Below are 25103 nucleotides of genomic sequence, written 5' to 3'. Positions count from 1 at the left end.
ATGGAATCGATTGGCATACAAAAACAGCATGTGAAAAATAAAAGGTTTCATTTTCATACAAATTGTATGGGAAAAGTTTTCCTCGATTAGTGGCTTTTCTAGCCGGAAATTTTTTTTTGGTTCCATACAAGCTTTTGATCCTTAATAGGAATGGGATCGATTGGCATCAAAAAAAAAGTTTGTCAAAAATGACCTTTTTCTCGCACCCTGTATGTTTTTTCCAAAATCTGTAAAAGCCAATCTTCATTAATTTGAAATCGAGGGAAGGTCTTCTTAGACCGTTTTCTCGTAGCAGCACGGGATCTGGTAGCTGCCCTCACTGACCCAAAAAGAAAATCCACCCTGTATATGTATGTATGGGGCGTAAGTTAAATATTGCAAACGAGAGTAAGTTAAATCGGGGCCCGGCTTGCCGGAGTGATTTATGGACTCGAGTTTGCAATATTATTACGCTATGTTTTTCATCACACTTGCGATACAAAAATGAAGTATAAAGACAAAAAACTGTTAATTATGGTACTTGAAACTTCGTTACTCCCTAGGGAAAACGCTTTCTATTACTCCCGCTAAGCCTGCGTGCAATTCCACATTTACTGAGCGAGTGTGATGAAAACTACTAACTCCCTCCACAGCCCCATACCGAGTGAACTACGACGCTGACAACTGGCGACTCCTCTCCAAGACCCTGAACAGCGAGAACTACGCCAGCATCCCGGTGCTGAGTCGAGTACAGCTCATGACGGACTCGTTGGAGCTCGCCTGGACTAATGTGCTGGATTACGAACATGCTTTGCAGTGAGTATGATAATACCAGGCCGTATTTACTAGAGATGCACCGGATATCCGGTTACTGTACAGCGAGAACTACGCCAACATCCCGGTGCTGAGTCGAGTGCAGCTCATGACGGACTCGTTGGAGCTCGCCTGGACTAATGTGCTGGATTACGAACATGCTTTGCAGTGAGTATGATAATACCAGGCCGTATTTACTAGAGCTGCACCGGATATCCGGTTACTGAACAGCGAGAACTACGCCAGCATCCCGGTGCTGAGTCGAGTACAGCTCATGACGGACTCGTTGGAGCTCGCCTGGACTAATGTGCTGGATTACGAACATGCTTTGCAGTGAGTATGATAATACCAGGCCGTATTTACTAGAGCTGCACCGGATATCCGGTTACTGAACAGCGAGAACTACGCCAGCATCCCGGTGCTGAGTCGAGTACAGCTCATGACGGACTCGTTGGAGCTCGCCTGGACTAATGTGCTGGATTACGAACATGCTTTGCAGTGAGTATGATAATACCAGGCCGTATTTACTAGAGCTGCACCGGATATCCGGTTACTGAACAGCGAGAACTACGCCAGCATCCCGGTGCTGAGTCGAGTACAGCTCATGACGGACTCGTTGGAGCTCGCCTGGACTAATGTGCTGGATTACGAACATGCTTTGCAGTAAGTATGATAATACCAGGCCGTATTTACTAGAGATGCACCGGATATCCGGTTACTGAACAGCGAGAACTACGCCAGCATCCCGGTGCTGAGTCGAGTACAGCTCATGACGGACTCGTTGGAGCTCGCCTGGACTAATGTGCTTGATTACGAACATGCTTTGCAGTGAGTATGATAATACCAGGCCATATTTACTAGAGATGCACCGGATATCCGGTTACTGAACAGCGAGAACTACGCCAGCATCCCGGTGCTGAGTCGAGTACAGCTCATGACGGACTCGTTGGAGCTCGCCTGGACTAATGTGCTGGATTACGAACATGCTTTGCAGTAAGTATGATAATACCAGGCCGTATTTACTAGAGATGCACCGGATATCCGGTTACTGAACAGCGAGAACTACGCCAGCATCCCGGTGCTGAGTCGAGTACAGCTCATGACGGACTCGTTGGAGCTCGCCTGGACTAATGTGCTTGATTACGAACATGCTTTGCAGTGAGTATGATAATACCAGGCCGTATTTACTAGAGATGCACCGGATATCCGGTTACTGAACAGCGAGAACTACGCCAGCATCCCGGTGCTGAGTCGAGTACAGCTCATGACGGACTCGTTGGAGCTCGCCTGGACTAATGTGCTGGATTACGAACATGCTTTGCAGTAAGTATGATAATACCAGGCCGTATTTACTAGAGATGCACCGGATATCCGGTTACTGAACAGCGAGAACTACGCCAGCATCCCGGTGCTGAGTTGAGTACAGCTCATGACGGACTCGTTGGAGCTCGCCTGGACTAATGTGCTGGATTACGAACATGCTTTGCAGTGAGTATGATAATACCAGGCCGTATTTACTAGAGATGCACCGGATATCCGGTTACTGAACAGCGAGAACTACGCCAGCATCCCGGTGCTGAGTCGCGTTCAGCTCATGACGGACTCGTTGGAGCTCGCCTGGACTAATGTGCTGGATTACGAACATGCTTTGCAGTAAGTATGATAATACCAGGCCGTATTTACTAGAGATGCACCGGATATCCGGTTACTGAACAGCGAGAACTACGCCAGCATCCCGGTGCTGAGTCGAGTACAGCTCATGACGGACTCGTTGGAGCTCGCCTGGACTAATGTGCTGGATTACGAAAATGCTTTGCAGTAAGTATGATAATACCAGGCCGTATTTACTAGAGATGCACCGGATATCCGGTTACTGAACAGCGAGAACTACGCCAGCATCCCGGTGCTGAGTCGAGTACAGCTCATGACGGACTCGTTGGAGCTCGCCTGGACTAATGTGCTTGATTACGAACATGCTTTGCAGTGAGTATGATAATACCAGGCCGTATTTACTAGAGATGCACCGGATATCCGGTTACTGAACAGCAAGAACTACGCCAGCATCCCGGTGCTGAGTCGAGTACAGCTCATGACGGACTCGTTGGAGCTCGCCTGGACTAATGTGCTGGATTACAAACATGCGTTGCAGTGAGTATGATAATACCAGGCCGTATTTACTAGAGATGCACCGGATATCCGGTTACTGAACAGCGAGAACTACGCCAGCATCCCGGTGCTGAGTCGAGTACAGCTCATGACGGACTCGTTGGAGCTCGCCTGGACTAATGTGCTGGATTACGAACATGCTTTGCAGTGAGTATGATAATACCAGGCCGTATTTACTAGAGATGCACCGGATATCCGGTTACTGAACAGCGAGAACTACGCCAGCATCCCGGTGCTGAGTCGAGTACAGCTCATGACGGACTCGTTGGAGCTCGCCTGGACTAATGTGCTTGATTACGAACATGCTTTGCAGTGAGTATGATAATACCAGGCCGTATTTACTAGAGATGCACCGGATATCCGGTTACTGAACAGCAAGAACTACGCCAGCATCCCGGTGCTGAGTCGAGTACAGCTCATGACGGACTCGTTGGAGCTCGCCTGGACTAATGTGCTGGATTACAAACATGCGTTGCAGTGAGTATGATAATACCAGGCCGTATTTACTAGAGATGCACCGGATATCCGGTTACTGAACAGCGAGAACTACGCCAGCATCCCGGTGCTGAGTCGAGTACAGCTCATGACGGACTCGTTGGAGCTCGCCTGGACTAATGTGCTGGATTACGAACATGCTTTGCAGTGAGTATGATAATACCAGGCCGTATTTACTAGAGATGCACCGGATATCCGGTTACTGAACAGCGAGAACTACGCCAGCATCCCGGTGCTGAGTCGAGTGCAGCTCATGACGGACTCGTTGGAGCTCGCCTGGACTAATGTGCTTGATTACGAACATGCTTTGCAGTGAGTATGATAATACCAGGCCGTATTTACTAGAGATGCACCGGATATCCGGTTACTGAACAGCGAGAACTACGCCAGCATCCCGGTGCTGAGTCGAGTACAGCTCATGACGGACTCGTTGGAGCTCGCCTGGACTAATGTGCTGGATTACGAACATGCGTTGCAGTGAGTATGATAATACCAGGCCGTATTTACTAGAGATGCACCGGATATCCGGTTACTGAACAGCGAGAACTACGCCAGCATCCCGGTGCTGAGTCGAGTACAGCTCATGACGGACTCCTTGGAGCTCGCCTGGACTAATGTGCTTGATTACGAACATGCTTTGCAGTGAGTATGATAATACCAGGCCGTATTTACTAGAGATGCACCGGATATCCGGTTACTGAACAGCGAGAACTACGCCAGCATCCCGGTGCTGAGTCGAGTACAGCTCATGACGGACTCGTTGGAGCTCGCCTGGACTAATGTGCTGGATTACAAACATGCGTTGCAGTGAGTATGATAATACCAGGCCGTATTTACTAGAGATGCACCGGATATCCGGTTACTGAACAGCGAGAACTACGCCAGCATCCCGGTGCTGAGTCGAGTACAGCTCATGACGGACTCGTTGGAGCTCGCCTGGACTAATGTGCTGGATTACGAACATGCGTTGCAGTGAGTATGATAATACCAGGCCGTATTTACTAGAGATGCACCGGATATCCGGTTACTGAACAGCGAGAACTACGCCAGCATCCCGGTGCTGAGTCGAATACAGCTCATGATGGACTCCTTGGAGCTGGCCTGGACTAATGTGCTGGATTACGAACATGCGTTGCAGTGAGTATGATAATACCAGGCCGTATTTACTAGAGATGCACCGGATATCCGGTTACTGAACAGCGAGAACTACGCCAGCATCCCGGTGCTGAGTCGAGTACAGCTCATGACGGACTCGTTGGAGCTCGCCTGGACTAATGTGCTGGATTACGAACATGCTTTGCAGTGAGTATGATAATACCAGGCCGTATTTACTAGAGATGCACCGGATATCCGGTTACTGAACAGCGAGAACTACGCCAGCATCCCGGTGCTGAGTCGAGTGCAGCTCATGACGGACTCGTTGGAGCTCGCCTGGACTAATGTGCTGGATTACGAACATGCTTTGCAGTGAGTATGATAATACCAGGCCGTATTTACTAGAGATGTACCGGATATCCGGTTACTGAACAGCGAGAACTACGCCAGCATCCCGGTGCTGAGTCGAGTGCAGCTCATGACGGACTCGTTGGAGCTCGCCTGGACTAATGTGCTGGATTACGAACATGCGTTGCAGTGAGTATGATAATACCAGACCGTATTTACTAGGGTCAACGAGGGCCATGGCCCGGAGCGGTTTAAGCCGAACCACGCATTCAGTTTGAACAGCTCGGCTCCACAGCAATAATAGGGAGTATTACTGCAATGTTTTGCCGCCAGAGTGCAGCACTATCGACTTAAGTATACCATAGAGTAACTTATACATACTGTTTTTTGACAGGTTATCACAGACAATCAAATATGACATTGATACATCAAGGCGGTTTGTTTACAAAGGGCCTACCGGGAAACGCGAAATCAAAACTCAGCTACCTGCCTCTTTATCACTCGAATATGCAAGAGTGATAGAGAGGTTAGATAACAAAATTTCGACTCTCTCCGTTTGCGGTAGACCCTTAGATTGTGAATTATTGTGGGAGTAGCGCCGCCTATGCAGAGTTACGCGTAATATTCCCTATACAAGTTTACTTTGGTGTATTTTACACCAAAGTAAACTTGTACTTACTTGTCAGAAATCACTATCGTACCCAGATCGTTTGCTACCACAGCGACTGGATAGTCATAGTCATAGTCATTTATTTATAATATTTTAAATATTACATGTCAATTTATTTAGGTATTAGGTTCCGTTGTTATATAATATTCAAATTAATTAAATAATCAGCTTAATTAAGATATCAGGATAGGTACAATTACAATGTCAGTTATTCAATGAAATTAGATACATTACATTATTATTCATAAATTATTATTCATAAACATTTACAAATTATTCGGTAGGTCAAAAAAATCTTTAACATCGTAAAAAGAGTAGTCCAGTAGCCATTTTCTTAATTTAAAAAAAAATATTTGTGTACTACCCGCATTCTTTATCTCCGCTGGGAGCTTGTTGTATACTTTAGGTCCTACATGTGACGTGATTTTATATGACTTGGTCAATCTAATAGGTTCAGTGCGGAGTTGATTTTTCGATCCCTGTCTTGTGCGAGTGGTCTTTTTGCACGGGAATGTGTCTAGATTTTCATTAACGTGTTTTGCTACATCATAAATGAACTGAGAAGGCAGTGTAAGAATATTGTTCATATTGAATAAATCATGTGCTGGGGTACGAGGTGGAACAAACGAGATATACACTAGAGAAGAAGTTAGAACAAAACGTATTTCTAGAGTGTGTCGTTTATGAACTCTTAACCTGCTTTGACAATTTTAGCTTTTTTTATTTATTTTCCAACTTTAAGTGCCAGTTGCACTATCCGCACTTGACAGACTGATCAACGTCACCCGGCGCGCCCCGGCGGCTTACTATGAAACTTTCAAAACAATAAAATTTAGCGAACCCTGGATTAACCTGTTAAACCGTTAACCCAGTGTCAAATTGTACCGGTAACCATGGTAACTCCAGCTTTAACCGGTTAACCTGGGTTAGTGGGATGGTGCAAGTTGCCCTAAGTATATCTTGCTGAACTAAGCTTTATTTCGGCAGAATGGTGAAATACCTGAACCGCGAGGCCGACTACTTGCCCCTCTCTACCGGCCTCCGCGGCCTCAGCAAGATTGAGAACGTGATCAAGCGCAGTCCAGAGTTCGGGGCGTTCCAGAAGTTCATGAGGGGACTCGTGGCTGAGAATTATGAGCGAGCCGGCGGGCTTTCGAAGAAGGCTATTCTGAATGGGGATCAGCTGAACAGCGTCAAATTACAGGTAGGGTTGCCAGATGGTCGGGATTTGGCGGGATTCTCCCGATTTTTAGCATGTGTTCCCGATTCCCGACAAAGTGGAAATTGCCCCGAAAAACAGCTGCACGTTATAAAACAATAATTTCAAGTTCCGAATTGTCGTCGAGCGAGCGAGCAACCCGTATCGAGCACGTCAGCGTTATAAAAACGTCTATGGGCAGAGCAACTGACGTAGTGCCAATAATGTAAAATATCGTTGTTTTTAATACAATTACTTTAATTTAAATGTTTTCTTTTTTCCCGACTTAAGTCTCAAAATCCCGAAAAATTGATATTTTTTCCCGATAATAGCGCCTTTCGATCTGGCAACCCTAATTACAGATGAGGCGATACTTCTGAGACTAAATAAATAAAAAGCCCATTTATTCCATAACCAACTAAAGTATAGGTACACGAAAAAAATAATACAGTTATAATTTTATAACTAATTAGCTAACATAATAAAAATAATTAATTTTATCTACATAATTTTAAAACTAAGTAGGTTTGGACCCCTCTCGGGTAAGGACTGAGATTAAATACTTTTTAGAAATTGTTCAGAGGGATGTTACAGACTTATGATGATAATAAACTTTTATATTAGGTACCTTTTCTAACAAAAGTCTTTCACACAGTACTTTCCGGCCCGTATGCTTGTTTGCCACCGATGTGGTATTAAAATAAAACTTAAAAGACATCCCTAATGGTCGATATAAGTAGATCCAAATTTTATTTTTGTAAAAGCTATATATATCTTCTTCCTGAGGAGTTTTGTTTTGACCGTCATCGAGGTCGGACGCGTCCCGGGGTGTTTTACAATGGTGTACGCTATACCATTTTGTCGCCAGATGTGCGGGCCGGGCCGGACCGTGCTTTTTTTTTATATAAATGACCGCGCGCGTTTTGTGTGTTTCGGTTTCGATTCTATGATTCTATTCATTTCTATTAAAATATCTCATCCCGAGAAATGCCGGTTTAACGTAATTTTTTTTATATTTTAAAATGTGTAAAATCACTGCGCATACGCCGAAGTAAACCTCAACGAAGTCGAGACATGAGTACGAGTTACCTGGTGAGAGATTTCCATTTTACCTCCAAATAACATGCTCATGTGGATTGAGTCTCTGTATAATTGCATTGTCTGTTTTAAGCAGGGTAGCAGTACAAGCAATACTTGAACTATGTTGAGTACCTGCATGTTGCTGTCTCTTTACGAGCAAATGTAGAGGATTATCTTCAATCTTGCCCCAAAACAGGCAACTACATACTAGTATACCGAAAGATGCAAGTTGATAAAACGAACTCTATGTTCATTTCGTCGTTACAATGCCATCCCAATTTTGTTCTAAATTAACGATGTATAGTGACATCATGAGTCACGACTCACGAGGGACGCTGCTTGTACACAAATTATTTTCCTTCGCACGAGTTTGGTTGGTGGAAGTTGTTACTTCAGATAATGTCGTGGCGGTCTCATGTGCTTACTGTATATCGCGGCAACTTTATTTTATTCCTAACTACTTGACTGGGTTAGGATAGAGGTCATTGAGTAAGAAAGATGCCTATGCCTGTAGGTGGGTGTACCTTAAAAAGGGAAAGAAGGGACCCCTTACGGAACCCACTGATTTCAATGTACAGCGAGACATACTGGGCGATTGTAAAGGGTTGTAAAAGGTGAGCAAAATACGCAAGACAGTCGGCTCAAAGAAACGAATCAAAATACAAAGGCCCGCAGAAGTAATGGCGGACACCGCTTCAGAATTATTTTTTATACTATCCGGCTTCAAGGGTCTTACAGCCCATCACAACATGTGCAGTTGCAATAAATGCCAAAAAAAAGGGTACGAGGCACGGCTACTTTCACCACGACCACGCCGGGGCGCAAGGAATTGAAGGAATGTAACAGGTATGCTGGTAGAGACTTCAAAATCATACCATACCTACAATTGTTTTATATATTTATATCGTCGATATATGAATTGCAAACAAAGAGATACCTACCAAGTATAACCGTAAATGGAATATTTGCATTGAGAAATATGAAGTTAAGATACCGGAACGGGAAGAGGGTGTCATGGGTCTTTAGCCCTAACTACCAAATAATATTCAATTTAACAGTCAATTTAAGTGAAACTCTATTAATATATCTCTGTAATTATTATTGAATTGTTTCGTTTGTGTTTTTTTTTATTTTAAACAAAGTGATAGTGCAATTTTCTCATGCTCGAAGTAAGTAAATATGTAATATGCTGATGTGCAAACTCTGTGTTTTTGCGGTTTTATTGTGTTAGAAGTGTCTGTGCTGTGCAGTGCTCAAATCCAGTTTTTTATTTCCTAGCGTGATTAAACTACTATCTATCTTCATTATTATTTTATATAAAGTAAAGGACCTCTTAAAATTGTGATTTTTTTTGTGCCTACTGAGTAATAATATAACAAACGTCATATTACTTACTCGTGCCTCCTGGAAAAAAGGTCCCCCTAGAAATTCCTATATCTACAAGCTGCGCTACCTGTGCTGCACTACACTTATACAACAGGACAAAATCCTTCGTCCACCTTACCGAAGCTCACCGTACGCTACGCAAGCACATACTTGGTCGTCGATCAAGAAACTTAATGACCACTACTTGCCTTCTTCATTATCGCAAGAAAACGGCGGATAACTACATTGTTGCTACGGGTTTGTGTAACGGCGGTATTCGACCTATACTGACAACGTACCTCGGGAATGCCTGTGTCACAGTCAAGAGAAAGAGAGACAATCAGATCCGTAGCAGAACTAATACGGAATCCCCAGTACTTCGCAGGAAGAAACACTTAGGCGAGAGCGACTAATGATTTGATTAATATCCGAGATAACGTTAAAACGACGGGGCCATCCAGGTTTCTACAAAGGAGGGGAAAAGGGGAGGGTCATAATGCAGTCACACGTCCACACACCTAGTATTTATTACACACCAAGTATAGTATCTATCTACCCCATGCTGACTTTACGATGCCTTGTATTCGGGTCGGCTAAAATCTCCCGTCTCTCCTACTATCCTGACTGCAAACCCTACACTCCTGTCCTATCTACTGGGTGCTCCGGTGTCTCGGGCAGGCTGCGGGCGCCTACGGAGGGGTGGCAGGGGTTGTTGCGTAATAAGCTGGTTTGCGCGCGTACTTTGTTTGATTTCGCTTTTGAGGTTTAGCCGGTGTGAGGTGACGCTGACACCTCCACTGACTCGATGCCGCTTAGGTTGAATCAGCAGAGTCATACGAGCTTACAGGGCTATTTGCCTCAACTTCGCCTTCCCCGCTGTAGTCTCCTCTTCCTAGTCCTTGCTGCAGGATCTGCTGGCTGGAGTTACCCCTAGTATCAGTATCAGTATCAGTATCAGCTATATATATCTTCTTCCTCATGTTATCCCGGCATGTTTGCTACGGCTCATGGGAGCCTTTGGGTCCGCTTAACAACGAATCGCAAGAATTGACGTAGACGCACTAGTTTTTCGAAAGCAAGCTGTGTGTTATAAAGGTTGTATTGAGCCTGTGAGTTAACCGTGTGACTGATACGATACTGGGACTCTTCCTAATACCCAACCATATTTTCTCTTAAACCTAGGCCACACACTCGCCGAGTGGTAATATGTATATGTATATATGTATATTTATTTGCCATTAAATGTGGTATACAATGGTGTTACATTATTATTTATAGAGCCATACACATTTAGGCTTTAAAAAGCCATGCAAAGTGAAATTATACTAAATTTAAGTTTAATTTACATTATTATTTTTAAACAAAAACATGCATTATTAAACTAGTTATAAAAAACTATTAAGTCTTAAAATTCTAAAATTATGAAGATACAGTTTTATCTAAAAATTCATTCAGACTGTAGTAACACTTGTCAACAAGGAAAGAGTACAGTTTGTTTTTAAATTTTTTAAGCGGTAGCTGTTTAAGGTCATCAGGCAGTCTGTTAAATAGTAAGCGTGAGAGAAGTATGCCCGACAATATGGCGGCCGATGGCGAGTAGCGCGGCCACACTACGTCTCTGCTTACTTCCCGTGCCACTCGTCGAGTATGTGGCCGAAGTATTAATACCCGACCATATTCTAGAATAGAATACCTAGAATAGAATCATTTATTTTAGGTGCTGACGAGCTCATGGGCGTGCAGGATGAAGGTCCCTGGCTGCGAGGAAAATGCCATCGAGCTATTCCAGCGGTGGATGTCATCTGACACACCCGACGAAGATAACCCGTAAGTCTAGTCTGTAATTTCAAGTGACCACCTTCTGTTATTGCCAAGTCTATTAGACCTCTTATCCGGGCATTTTTATTTAAAGTTGTCCCCTACACTTTTTTTTAATTTGGTAATTTCTATGTTATTTTCTAAGGTTTTCATTTCCATTCCGTTACCATTTTTCATAGACTTTGTATGGCGGTCACGGAATGGAAAGATCGAAAAATGTATGGACATCATGGACCACTATTTTTCTTCTATTAGGATCGAAAGAGATCGTGATTCTAAGTAGAAATAACATAAAAAATCACACATTTGAATAAAAAGTGTAGGAGACAACTTTAAATAAAATGGCCCATCCATGAAAAAGAAGAGTTGACGAAATGTAGTAAATAATAGAAAAAAAATCAGATGTAGGTAGGTACTTTGAATTGTAACAACTTTTTAAAATGCTCGGAAACTTACTTCCTTAACAGGTTGACATAATGACAGCTTGACAATATGTCTGTAGACGACGGCCTCTTTTTGATATCTTTATATAGTTGGTCAAACCAAATTGTCAGTAAATAAGAACAAAATAAACTATACCTTTTAGGTGCTAGTACTAGTGTAAGACCAAGATAGTATGTTCCTCTCTGTCTATGTTTGAAATGAGACAATCCGTTGACAAACTATACCTATTTTGTCATATTTTTACTTGTCATTATTTTGCTGTTACTTTAATGTCTATTCAAAAGCGCTGGTGGCCTAGCGGTAAGAGCGTGCGACTTGCAATCCGGAGGTCGCGGGTTCGAACCCCGGCTCGTACCAATGAGTTTTTCGGAACTTATGTACGAAATATCATTTTATATTTACCAGTCGCTTTTCGGTGAAGGAAAACATCGTGAGGAAACCGGACTAATCCCAATACGGGCCTAGTTTACCCTCTGGGTTGGAAGGTCAGAAGGCAGTCGCTTTCGTAAAAACTAGTGCCCACGCCAATACTGGGATTAGTTGACAAGCGGACCCCAGGCTCCCATGAGCCGTGGCAAAATGCCGGGACAACGCGAGGAAGAAGAAGACTTTAATGTCTATTCAATAAAATAATACGCATGCAAGATTTCTAAGTACTTAAGGCATATTAGCGAATCAGCTCATAAAATGTTCATTGGTCCTTCGTACCGGATAATGTTCCTCGTCCAAGGCCAAGCATTCGTCCCTCTTCCATAGCTCCTCGAACGATAATTAAATCCGGTCCCCTCGCTTAAGGAATACTACTTATTTCCTTTAGTTTTGAATTAAGTAGTAAAGATATTCGTTTTAAACCCAACTGGGCCATTATATTTAAAGTTGTCGGGTTGTCCCCTACACTTTTTTTTTAATTTGTGAATTTCTATGTTATTTCTACTCAGAATCACGAGCTCTTTCTATCCTAATAGGAGAAAAAAAGTGTCCCAAGGTTTTTTCCCATTCCGTTACCATTTTTCATAGACTTTGTATGGCGGTTTCGGAATGAAAAGATCGAAAAATGTATGGAAATCTTGGGATACTTTTTTCTATTAGGATCAAAAGAGCTCATGATTCTAAGTAGAAATAACATAAAAAAATCCCAATTTTGAAAAAAAAAAGGTATAAGGGACAAGTTTAAATATAATGACCCAACTCTTATTTGCAGAATCCCACTGGACCTCCGCCGTACAGTATACTGCGTGGGCATATACCGCGGCAGCGTGGTGGAGTGGCGGTTCCTGCTGGAACGCAAACGGCATTCCAACGTGGCCTCACATTCCGATGACATTCTGCAAGCGCTGGCTTGCACCAGGGAGATCTGGATCCTTAACCAGTAAGTATCACTCTATATAGGGTGGCTAAAAACTAACTACATTCCCCTTGCCAGAGAGGTTTTGGGATTATACTGCGCAACTTTTACCATGGGACCAACCCCGTATAATCCCAAGAACTCCGCTGGCAACGGGAATACAGTTATTTTTTAGCCACCGTGTACCTTTCAACGTCGTCATCGTCTAAAAATACTCTTTGAAACATTTTCTAGTAGGAGGGATGTTATATGTCGGCTACACCTACTGTCGTGCACATTCTCTGTTCCTGTGGACCACTAATGTCAAAAAGAAGTACCTACTTAGGGCGGCATGTATTGCAACCCTATGAGGTACAGAACGTTACGGCCCAAAGCATCTGTAATTTTCTGGATGCAACGGGCATTAGTAATGAACTTTAAAGGGCCGTCACAATAGATCAATACTTGGTCGACGTGACACTCAAAGGCCCGATACCACCCCAATAATAATAATATGTCTAGCCGACAGCCTTGATAGAGAATATTTCAATACGGCTTAGCATTCCGATGACATTCTGCTCTGCTGGTGCTGGCGTAAAAGAGTTCAGTCAGAGAGAGGTGTAGATCTTGAAAGAGTAGTTATAAATGTAGGTCACCAACTCTTGCTCTAGAGTAAGAGTGATGAAGATTCTAATTATTATTGCCAAATTTCCAGTCACATTATCTATGCCATTCTTCGCGTATATTGAATTTGTACTACATCCCGACGTTTCGAACCCTTTACAGCGAACGAACCCTTTACAGCGAAACGTCGGGTTGTAGTATAAATTCAATATACGAGATATAATAAGTAACTATCGCGGTAACCCAAGACAATATTATCCTCTAGCCGCCCAGAGACCTATAAAAAGGTCTCCTGTTCCATTCTAATTTGAACTTTGTGTTGACAAATAAAATTTAATTTTGCTTGGCAAGGTTTGACGTATGGGCGGCTAGGAATATGCCATTCTTCCTCTCCAATGGGATATTATTGAAACAAACGGGCGAGATATACATTTACAGAATTTAATAGAATTTAGAAACATATTCCATAGACTCAAATTAAAACCTATTCACAGATACCTGGAATGGGCGATCACGGATGGCTCGGAAGTCCGTAAGCAGGATTCCATCGGCGTCATCAGTGCGGTCACTCGCTCCACCGTCGGTTACTACGTGGCTAGGGACTTCATCTACAACCGCATTGGTGATATTGAGAAGAGGTGAGTCATTATCATCATCACCATCACTATCATCAGCAGCAGCAACAGCAGCATTATTATCATCGTGAATCCTTATTGTCATTCGATACATCGTCGGTTACTACGTGGCTAGGGACTTCATATACAACCGCATACAGTAATATTGAAAAGAGGTGAGCCATTATCATCATCAGATTAATTATCACAGGTATCACGACCACCATCATGATCACCATCTATTTTGCTTTCATCTATAATTTTTTAATGGGTAGTTTTTTGTACAAATATGTGTGATTATTATCGCTTCGAACGCCATGCCTACCGTGCGCAGCGCGTCATTGTGAACCTTGTCGGAATGCAGGAAGGTTGATATTCGGCTGTACCTAGTCGCGCACGTAGTTGACGTTTCTGACGGTCAAAAGGTTAGTTTTATTTTAGTTATCTGTGCCTGAATTACTATGATGCTACTTTTATTTTGTTGTGCAGGTTCCGTGGCTCAGAGACCAGAATCGGAAGGATTATGAGGACTCTTCTGGAACAATTCACGACGCTAAAGGAATTGGAAGAGGTAATTTATACTTATATAATCAATTGCTGCCTAAAATATATAATATATAATGAGATAGGGCCAACACATACACCGTTTAGTAATTAGTTTATTATCGTCTGTGGTTCATAAATAAATTTAGGTAGCATCCCGCGAAAAATCCATGTTTAATTGTCGCCGTAGCCTCTGGTCTATAATATCAGATATAATTGACTGAGTCCAGAAAAATCTGTACCTAATGTAGAGCCTGATGTTAAAGATTCTGAATTCGTTAATGAACTAAGTATATACATTTAGATTATGAATTGGTGAGAGATTGGATGATTTTAATCCTCCGATTTAGATCACGAGGTGGCACACTTTAAAATGCACAAAGGAGCGAGATTATAATATGACGAGTGTTTACAATTTTACGGTGACATATATAGAGTCTGTTCGGAAAGAGTCGTGGAATGTATTGGGCGCCATACCTTCCACGACTCTTCTCTTTCCGCACAGCCTCTACGTGCATTCTGGTTGTCAGGGAACCTATTACTGACGTAAAGTGTTAATATCTATTTTAAATTTCCGTTGTAGACTACAAGGTGGCAGACCCTTATCTATAGCAAATTAAATATGCCAAAATCTCTTTCAGTTCGAAGCCTGGGCAGCCGAACACAGCAAGGCGCTCGAAGGCGCCAAGCTGGCCGTGAAGCAAGGCATCGAGAAAGCCCGCGTCAACATCGACTGGATCGCCAAGAACAAGGAACAGGTCATCAGCCTGATGCGACTAGCCGCCACGTAAGGACACAGACAAGACATCCTCCAGACCAGGGATGTTGCGGATGCAGATTTTTTGACATCCGCGAATGCGGATGCGGATATTTAAAGGCTCACATCCGCGGATGCGGATGTCAAGATTACGTACTTAAAAAACGTCAAATATTACATTTTTAGTATTTTTTATTTAAAAAAAACGGATCGTTTAGTATTTGAGCAAGAATATAGGTGCGTTATATTTAATAAACAGTAACTTGGCCGACTTTTCTGGATCTAGACGATTTCGTTATAGGTAATTAAATTACCTAGCACTTACGCCGCCGCTAAGACGTTCCTGTGCCGACTTGTTCAACATCCGCATCCGCATAAGCTCCGCATCGATTTTATGCGGATGCGGATGCGGATGTCGAAAATAACGCATCCGCATCCGCATAAAATCGATGCGGAGCTTATGCGGATGCGGATGTTGAACAAGTCGGCACAGGAACGTCTTAGCGGCGGCGTAAGTGCTAGGTAATTTCGTCATTACCTATAACGAAATCGTCTAGATCCAGAAAAGTCGGCCAAGTTACTGTTTATTAAATATAACGCACCTATATTCTTGCTCAAATACTAAACGATTCGTTTTTTTTAAATAAAAAATACTAAAAATGTAATATTTGACGTTTTCTAAGTACCTAATCTTGACATCCGCATCCGCGGATGTGAGCCTTTAAATATCCGCATCCGCATCCGCGGATGTCAAAAAGTCTGCATCCGCAACATCCCTGCTCCAGACTGAGCATAGTAGCGCTACCCCCTCTGCCACAAATATACGGTAGCTTTACTCCATCTTCGAGTCAAAGTGTCTTTGTGTGACGTCCGTGTCTTTGAACGGACCAATCACGGCACGGGACTCGCTCACCTCGTCCCCCGCACCCAAGTATTTGGCAGCATCGGGTTCATGAAATAATTGCTCTAAACTCCGTCTAGAGGATTCCTAGTCTATGCGTAAGGACGTCACGTTTTAAAACGCCCCTGACCAACTGACTTGACTAGAATATTGCACTGATTGTGGACCGTATGTCAGGGCAATTTTATTTAAAGTACTCCCCTACACTTTTTTTTTTCAAAATTGGGATTTTCTATGTTATTTCTACTCAGAATCACGAGCTCTTTCTATCCTAATAGGAGAAAAAAAGTGTCCCAAGGTTTTTTCCTGGTCCGTTACCATTTTTCATAGACTTTGTATGGCGGTCACGGAATGGAAAGATCGAAAAATTTATGGAAATTTTGGGACACTTTTTTTCTCCTATTAGGATAGAAAGAGCTCGTGATTCTGAGTAGAAATAACATAGAAAATCACAAATTTAAAAAAATGTAGGGGCCGGACAACTTTAAATAAAATGGCCCGTCTATGCAATAAGATTTACGAATTGTCATTGAATTGTGACCGCCAAAGATGAGCGTTTCTTTTATTTTTTGCCATTTTTATTTATTGTGACCTTTTTTACCACTTTTGTGTTATTTCTACTCAGAATCACGAGCTCTTTCGATCCTAATAGGGTAAAAAAATGTCCCAGAGTTTTTTCCTATTGTGTTACCATTTCCCCATATACTTTGTATGGTGTTAACAAAAAGGAAATTTGAAAAATGTATGGAAATTTTAGGACACTTTTTTTCTCCTATAAGGATGAAAAGGGCTCGCGATCCTGACCAGAAATAACACAAAAGTGGCAAAACATTTCACAATATATAAAAATGGCAAAAAATAAAAGAAATATGTCCTTCGTGCTTCCGATAACATTGCATAGACATGGTTTAATGTTGTGATTAAAAGCAAAAGTGACACAACGCCAAATACGTCGGTTTTCGCTACTTTGGATTTGATCACTTTAGTAATATTTAGAGAGATTTGTTAGAACAAATAATCGTGCCTTAGCAATAGTCATACACAAATTAATTAATTCGATACATTACATTGTTATTTTTTCTAGCAAATAATTAACCAGTGGACGTATTGTACTTACTAAATTGACGCGATTTAGTTGTTATGATGTACCTAAAAGACTAAGGGCCAATTGCACCATCCCATTAACCCGGGGTTAACTCGTTAAACCGTTAACCCAGTATCAAGTTGTACTGCGGGCTCAGCACGGTTCCATTTTTATCGACTATCACTATGCCCGTCACTTTCGCACTTACATACTTGTTAGAACGTGACAGGCATGGTGACAAATGATAAAAATGCGACCGTGCTACTGGGCTGGTAAGTTGGTAACCATGGCAACTCCATGTTTAACCGGTTATCCCCGGGTTAGTGGGATGATGCAAATGGCATTAAGGTGATTAGGCTAACTTCGAAAGTGGGGTACTTAGTTTTGAAAAACGATAATATTAAAGTACTAGATATAGATAGACAGACATAGACATAGATACTCCGCATTCAAAGTTACAATTACAGTGTACTATATACTTATGCTTGTTTTTCAGGTAGTATTTCTTGTCACAAAGTTATCAACTCGCGTTCAAAGTAGTTAGACTTAGTATTATGAGTATTATATACATTTTATTGTCATTTGGGACCAAATAAGTGCTTAGTGTTGTACTTCAAATTTTATATAAGTATCCTAAATATGTAGAATTTTAGGAAACATTTGGCACAGAATATTCGCTGTAGTCCGTAGAAGTCGCTGATTTAAAACCGCTAGATGCCTTTAAGTATTTATTTTTTCTCCAATTTGCTCCGAAATGTTCACCTTATTGTAGCAATAATAGTACGGGAAGTTATGTATTGTCAAACTCAAAAAAATCAAACCATTATTGTCCTGTTTTAGCGGACGGAAAGTAAAAAATGTGTATCCACTAAGAAAAAGGCAAACCGCCAATTATTATAGCCGCGGGCCGCGTCTACAAGACTCTGAAGATAGTATTTTATTCATTGACTTTTTTATCTTTGCTAGGCTATTTGTGAAATCCTTTACTACAGAAAGCTAGATAACAACATTCACTCTTTATTGTAGGGTTAACCTTTTGGACGCCAATGACCGATATATACGCGCCGCAGGTCCAACGCCAAAGACGGATGAATCGGTCATAGACCACAGAGCAACATAGACCTAGGTGCATATGCATAAAGTTCAATTTCAGTTTTGACGCTTCGGTGACGTGGCGTCTGAGTGACAGCTTTTGTGTTTGACACGGCGTCGAAAAGGTTAAATAGGCGTAAAATTTTTTTTAAAAGATTATTGCTAATATTACTGACATTGATGTATTTTTGTATAGTTTAATTATTATTTTTAATTTTGTAAACGTTCAGAAACAAATGTTAGTGTATTTTTTTATGAATTGTGTTATGACTATTTTTTTGCCTATGTACTTAAATGATTTTTGTTTTATTTTATTGATCGAATGAGCAAAACGATGTAATACCTCTAAATTCTTATTTTTATACTTAAGTCTTACTGTAATAAACGTCCGTCCAGTATTTTGAAGCACTTGTTAAAATGAAATAAATGTAAAATAATTTTATTTTGTATTTTTTGTTTCAACAATCCCTTTTTTTCATAGTTTCTGGAAGGATATAAAAGGTAAGTAAGTTTATTTTTTATTACTTTTAAAGTTTATGTTTGACATTCTCTGAGAAAATTACCTTTACGTCGAAATACTTCGCATTTGTATGGAACAAAATCAACCAATCCTTATCCTGAGATGCCTTTTACGTTAGGACGACATAATATATTATTGTCACGTAAGTATTTTCAAGGTCTAACCAAATATATATTCGTTGCAGAAATGAAAACCTACTAGAATGGTGGAAGAACTTTTTCAAAAGTAACGGCGGGAGTGTCGCTAAGGTTTTCACAAGGACAGTCATAATGTGTGTTATTGCGCTTCTTGTACTATGACAAATAAGTTTTGAGTAAGGTTTATTGAAGAATTTATTTATGAGCCTAATATAATGACAGATTTAACCGTTTCGTTGCATTTTCAAAAACTTTTGGCTGTGGCGGCGAACATTTATTTTATGACACGACAGGCGTGCCCTACGCCATAGAATATGATGGCACGCCTATCGTGTCATACGCCACACGAAAACATTGATGACACGCCTGTCGTGCCATCCGCACCGAATCGGTTAACCCTTTCATCGCAAATGTCGCATCCCAATATCAACCTTCGTACATTCCGACAAGGTTCACAATGACGCGCCGCGCATGATAGGCGTGGCGTTCAAAGGGTTGGTTACTTACAGATGTAGTGCATAATTATTTTCAATCGTATTTTCACGGAAACGCACGAAAGTGTCTTGCTATTTCAGTCAGTCTCGGTACAAGAAGTACTGAGGTTGACTGAAGTAGCATGACAAATACGAAAGTTTTCGAGAAAATACGATGGAAAACAATTATGCACTACATCTGTACGAGAGTTCGGTAGCAGAGCAATGTATAGTTTGTAGCTTTCTAATAGACCCCGAAGGCTAATCCTATTGTCTATTGTTAAGAACAACCGCTCGTGCCGCAACCACCTGCATAAAAAATCGGTACTTCGGTTACTGAGTGCCGGCGAGTCGAACGCTACAGAACCAGTCTAAAATGTGTCATCGAGATGCGTAACAAAGGCGCGTTATCGGAGAGCGCACCTACACTGGTTTTTTGAGCGTTGGACTAGCCCGCGCTCAGGTGACAAATAGAATAATTAGGACCCTTTTTTGCAGGTAAGTAGCACATGCGGTTTTACTGAACAATAGACAATAGGATAAGCCTTCGGGCTCTACTAGAAAGCTACAAACTATAATGATGACCTCAGCTCACCTGATGTAGACCGAAGATTGAGAGGAACTATAAGTGATAAAATAAAACCTCGTTGAGTTTGGCCGGAATGGACTTTTGAAAAATATTGGCTTTTGGAATCATCTTTATGACTATATAAGGAAAAATAGGCGATAAAAGCTATTATCGAAAATGTTTTTACAGTACATATGGGGCTACTTTTCCGCACTAGTGCGTAAAATAGCACTTTTCGTGCGTATGTCGAAACTTTAAAGTGCCATATGTACTGTAAACGTTGTTCGATACACGTGCGAATAGGTAATTCGCAACTCGTGTCGATTTAAAACACTCCCTTCGGTCGTGTTTTAATTTATCGCCACTCGTTTCGAATTTTCTCTTTTTCGCACTTGTATCGAAAATAACTATTTCACACATAACTTATCCTCTAGACGCCCAGAGACCTATAAAAAGGTCACCCATTTCATTCTATCTTGAATCTTTATTATGATAAATCATGATAGCATTTGTCTTAGCATATACCTACATGTTGCTTCGCTCTTCGCGCGTGATTGGATTTGTGTTAACTGCGTATGTGTTATTGTATATAAAATATGTACAAATAAAATACTTATTATCGATACATCGTTTATTTCAATAAAAATTCAAAAATACGCTTAACACGTAAACCTTGTTTTTATATCCTAGATACTAAAATAACGGTTTAATTGCTCTATTTTTCGTGCAAATCGTCTTATTAATGCAAATTTGGTAGAAAAATGTTATAAATTAAACTGTAATATTAGTATCTGAAATATAAAAACAGAGCTTAAATAATAATACTTCGTCATATTTTAATTTGACAGAAATGGCACCAAAGGTAACTTGTGTTTTAGTAAACATGTCAAAAAATTTAGAAATATTTCCCTATCTACTGGCATTAAATAATAATATGAAACATATGACAATTTGTCTGGTTGCTTAAATTAGATTTCATAAAACATTATTACTAACAAGTCAATATATTTTTACCACAACCAAAAATTAGGCTTCTTTATCCTTAACATAAAGTTTCCAGGAAAATGTCCTTTTGGAAACGAACAATTTCGAAAAAAATATAAAAAGTTCTGAAAATTTTCGATGTGAAAATTTCATCATTTTGGAAATGTTCCGAAATAAAATCAATACTTAATTGTTATGTTATGGTTTTTCTTGACTTGTTGCTAATAAGTTCTGATCCTATCACTATAATATTTAATTTACAACAAAACTATGCTTATAAGTAACGTATACTTAACAATAACAACTAATGATCTATAGAGTGTTCAGATCATTATCACTTATTTAATAGTTAAGTCTCATTTATATACCAATCAAAATGAAATACATATTTAAATAGAAACTCCGATATTAAATTCAGATTTTTAACATGATATGTGAATGTATAGAAAATACATAATAATACGAAAATACTTATTTCGACTTTTCGACAGTAAAACGTTCAACTATGTGGAATTATTTTATATTTATTAAAAATATGAGACTAAATATTTGTATAATTAGAAAGTGTATTAAATAGTAAACGTCCAACAAAAATGTTGGCGGTTATTTAATTTCAATCTAAATTCTACTTTTAAAATAATAAAAGTATATATAAAATGCTAGCTAAATTGAGCCTTATTAGCGAAGCAATAGCGTTCAGAATGTTCAAAACAGCCTAAAATTGGCTAAATGCATAAATTTTATCAACAATGTCTTTAAAATTCATACTACTCGATATAAAATACAAATAATGTCATGTCTTATTGGAATATAAATATGTATTCTAACAATTTTAATGGCAACATTTTGTATTTGGCAGTATATTAAAAATTAAAATACCTTCCAAAAATTTATGAAAAATCCCTTTCAACTCGTCTTAGTACCGTCTGCAGTAAGAGTTATATAGCTGCCAGCCTATTATGGATAGCTTTATCCATCTTTATCCACGTGATAAAATAACTGTCACTGTTTAACACAGTGGGGAAGAAAGTGACGGACACCGTTTTATCACGCTGTCACGTAGACAAGAACGACCATCATATCCGTACTGGTCAACCAAATCTTGTCAGTAAAAAAAGGCGCGAAATTCAAATTTTCTATGGGACGATATCCCTTGCGCCTACATTTTTCAAATTTGCCGCCTTTTTCTACTGTCAAGATCTGGTTGACCAAGTATAAATAACAATTTAGTATCCTAGTTGAGATTGTGACGAATACATTTAAAGTAAATAGTGTACTTACAAATAATTATGTAACTTTAATAATTGACAAGCCGTGGTCACCGGAAGACTTTAGTCTATGGTTAGAGCTAAATTAGGTTTTTTTCTGAATCTCCCCTTTTATACCTAGAATAAGAAAAAAACGTATATTAGAAGGAATCAGAAATATTACGCATACTTCTAATAAAGCCCGAGATACACTTGTAAGTTTACTTACGTAGGGACAAAGCTATTTGTTAGAATTAGATAATGATTAAAAATAAACAAAAAAAATCACTGATTTAAACTTTCACAACTTTTACACATGAGTTTTTAGGTTGTCATTCTGAATCCCTAACAACGTTTGTCCTAAAGTCACTTGCCCTAACTGGGCACTTGCCCTAAAATTAGGGTTTTTAGTGTTAGGACAACTGATCATTATGACAAACAATATTAGGAAATGCAAAGATAGGAGAAAAGACTTTAGGGATTCAGATATAGATCCGAGTTTTTACGAAAACGGGACTTAATCGCGTAACAATGTTTTAAAAAATCACTTCCGACGTTTCGGGGACGGCATTGACCCCATGGTCTCCGAGGCGGGACTATAGCAGTGTGACTACTTAAAAAACCGGCCAAGTGCGAGTCGGACTCGCCTTCCAAGGGTTCCATATATAGGTTCTCCTGTTATCTATAGGTAAAGAACTATTATGTGTATGTTTTTCAAAATGTTAGACCCAGTAGTTTCGGAAATAAAGGGGGAAATGGTCGGAAAGACAGACAGACGCACGAGTGATCCTATAAGGGTTCCGTTTTTTCCGAGAGGTGCGGAACCCTAAAAACAAATCAAAATAATTTTCATGAAATAATTTGATTTGTTCCCTAGTTGAATCACTTAACTAGTCACGCCTGTTCCCCGACCCCTACTAAGCTCGGTCTATGAACTCGCCTCTTCCTCAGCGTGCCCAGTATAGCGAGGATCTCCTTCACCGCTTCTAGTTTACTAGTTTACACTTACTAGTCACGCCTGTTCCCCGACCCCTACTAAGCTCGGCCTGTGAACTCGTCTCTTCCTCAGCGTGCCCAGTATAGCGAGCATCTCCTTCACCGCTTCTAGTTTACTAGTTTACACTTACTAGTCACGCCTGTTCCCCGACCCCTACTAAGCTCGGCCTGTGAACTCGCCTCTTCCTCAGCGTGCCCAGTATAGCGAGCATGTCTTTCACCGCTTCTAGTTTACTAGTTTACACTTACTAGTCACGCCTGTTCCCCGACCCCTACTAAGCTCGGCCTATGAACTCGCCTCTTCCTCAGCGTGCCCAGTATAGCGAGCATCTCCTTCACCGCTTCTAGTTTACTAGTTTACACTTACTAGTCACGCCTGTTCCCCGACCCCTACTAAGCTCGGCCTATGAACTCGCCTCTTCCTCAGCGTGCCCAGTATAGCGAGCATCTCCTTCACCGCTTCTAGTTTACTAGTTTACACTTACTTGTCACGCCTGTTCCCCGACCCCTACTAAGCTCGGTCTATGAACTCGCCTCTTCCTCAGCGTGCCCAGTATAGCGAGGATCTCCTTCACCGCTTCTAGTTTACTAGTTTACACTTACTAGTCACGCCTGTTCCCCGACCCCTACTAAGCTCGGCCTGTGAACTCGCCTCTTCCTCAGCGTGCGCAGTATAGCGAGCATCTCCTTCACCGCTTCTAGTTTACTAGTTTACACTTACTAGTCACGCCTGTTCCCCGACCCCTACTAAGCTCGGCCTGTGAACTCGCCTCTTCCTCAGCGTGCCCAGTATAGCGAGCATCTCCTTCACCGCTTCTAGTTTACTAGTTTACACTTACTAGTCACGTCTGTTCCCCGACCCCTACTAAGCTCGGCCTATGAACTCGTCTCTTCCTCAGCGTGCCCAGTATAGCGAGCATCTCCTTCACCGCTTCTAGTTTACTAGTTTACACTTACTAGTCACGCCTGTTCCCCGACCCCTACTAAGCTCGGCCTGTGAACTCGCCTCTTCCTCAGCGTGCGCAGTATAGCGAGCATCTCCTTCACCGCTTCTAGTTTACTAGTTTACACTTACTAGTCACGCCTGTTCCCCGACCCCTACTAAGCTCGGCCTGTGAACTCGCCTCTTCCTCAGCGTGCCCAGTATAGCGAGCATCTCCTTCACCGCTTCTAGTTTACTAGTTTACACTTACTAGTCACGCCTGTTCCCCGACCCCTACTAAGCTCGGCCTGTGAACTCGCCTCTTCCTCAGCGTGCCCAGTATAGCGAGCATCTCCTTCACCGCTTCTAGTTTACTAGTTTACACTTACTAGTCACGCCTGTTCCCCGACCCCTACTAAGCTCGGCCTGTGAACTCGCCTCTTCCTCAGCGTGCCCAGTATAGCGAGCATGTCTTTCACCGCTTCTAGTTTACTAGTTTACACTTACTAGTCACGCCTGTTCCCCGACCCCTACTAAGCTCGGCCTGTGAACTCGCCTCTTCCTCAGCGTGCCCAGTATAGCGAGCATCTCCTTCACCGCTTCTAGTTTACTAGTTTACACTTACTTGTCACGCCTGTTCCCCGACCCCTACTAAGCTCGGCCTGTGAACTCGCCTCTTCCTCAGCGTGCCCAGTATAGCGAGCATGTCTTTCACCGCTTCTAGTTTACTAGTTTACACTTACTAGTCACGCCTGTTCCCCGACCCCTACTAAGCTCGGCCTGTGAACTCGCCTCTTCCTCAGCGTGCCCAGTATAGCGAGCATCTCCTTCAACGCTTCTAGTTTA

General features: G+C 41.4%; 2 protein-coding genes across 2 annotated transcripts in view; one reads left to right on the top strand and one right to left on the bottom strand.

Annotated features, from left to right (window-relative positions):
* The window catches only part of LOC134657539 (aminopeptidase N-like), a 43834-nt gene extending 24547 nt beyond the window's left edge, over positions 1–19287 (top strand). The window contains exons 12-19 of the mRNA XM_063513114.1: positions 633–795; positions 6554–6770; positions 10927–11036; positions 12673–12840; positions 13914–14057; positions 14523–14604; positions 15218–15363; positions 19115–19287. Of these exons, the coding sequence (XP_063369184.1) occupies positions 633–795; positions 6554–6770; positions 10927–11036; positions 12673–12840; positions 13914–14057; positions 14523–14604; positions 15218–15363; positions 19115–19229 (1145 nt within the window). The 3' untranslated portion in view covers positions 19230–19287. The remainder of the gene's footprint in view (positions 1–632; positions 796–6553; positions 6771–10926; positions 11037–12672; positions 12841–13913; positions 14058–14522; positions 14605–15217; positions 15364–19114) is intronic.
* Positions 1–20572, bottom strand: part of LOC134657522 (small ribosomal subunit protein bS18m) — a 268775-nt gene extending 248203 nt beyond the window's left edge. Inside the window, exon 1 of the mRNA XM_063513098.1 lies at positions 20563–20572. The gene's annotated coding sequence lies outside the window, so the exon portion shown is untranslated. The remainder of the gene's footprint in view (positions 1–20562) is intronic.
* Between the last annotated feature and the right edge of the window lie 4531 nt (positions 20573–25103).

This window comes from Cydia amplana, chromosome 20, assembly GCF_948474715.1.
Source record: "Cydia amplana chromosome 20, ilCydAmpl1.1, whole genome shotgun sequence".
NCBI classification, from domain to species: domain Eukaryota; kingdom Metazoa; phylum Arthropoda; class Insecta; order Lepidoptera; family Tortricidae; genus Cydia; species Cydia amplana.
The sequence above is the reverse complement of the archived record's forward strand: the minus strand, read 5'-3'. Positions and strand labels throughout refer to the sequence as shown.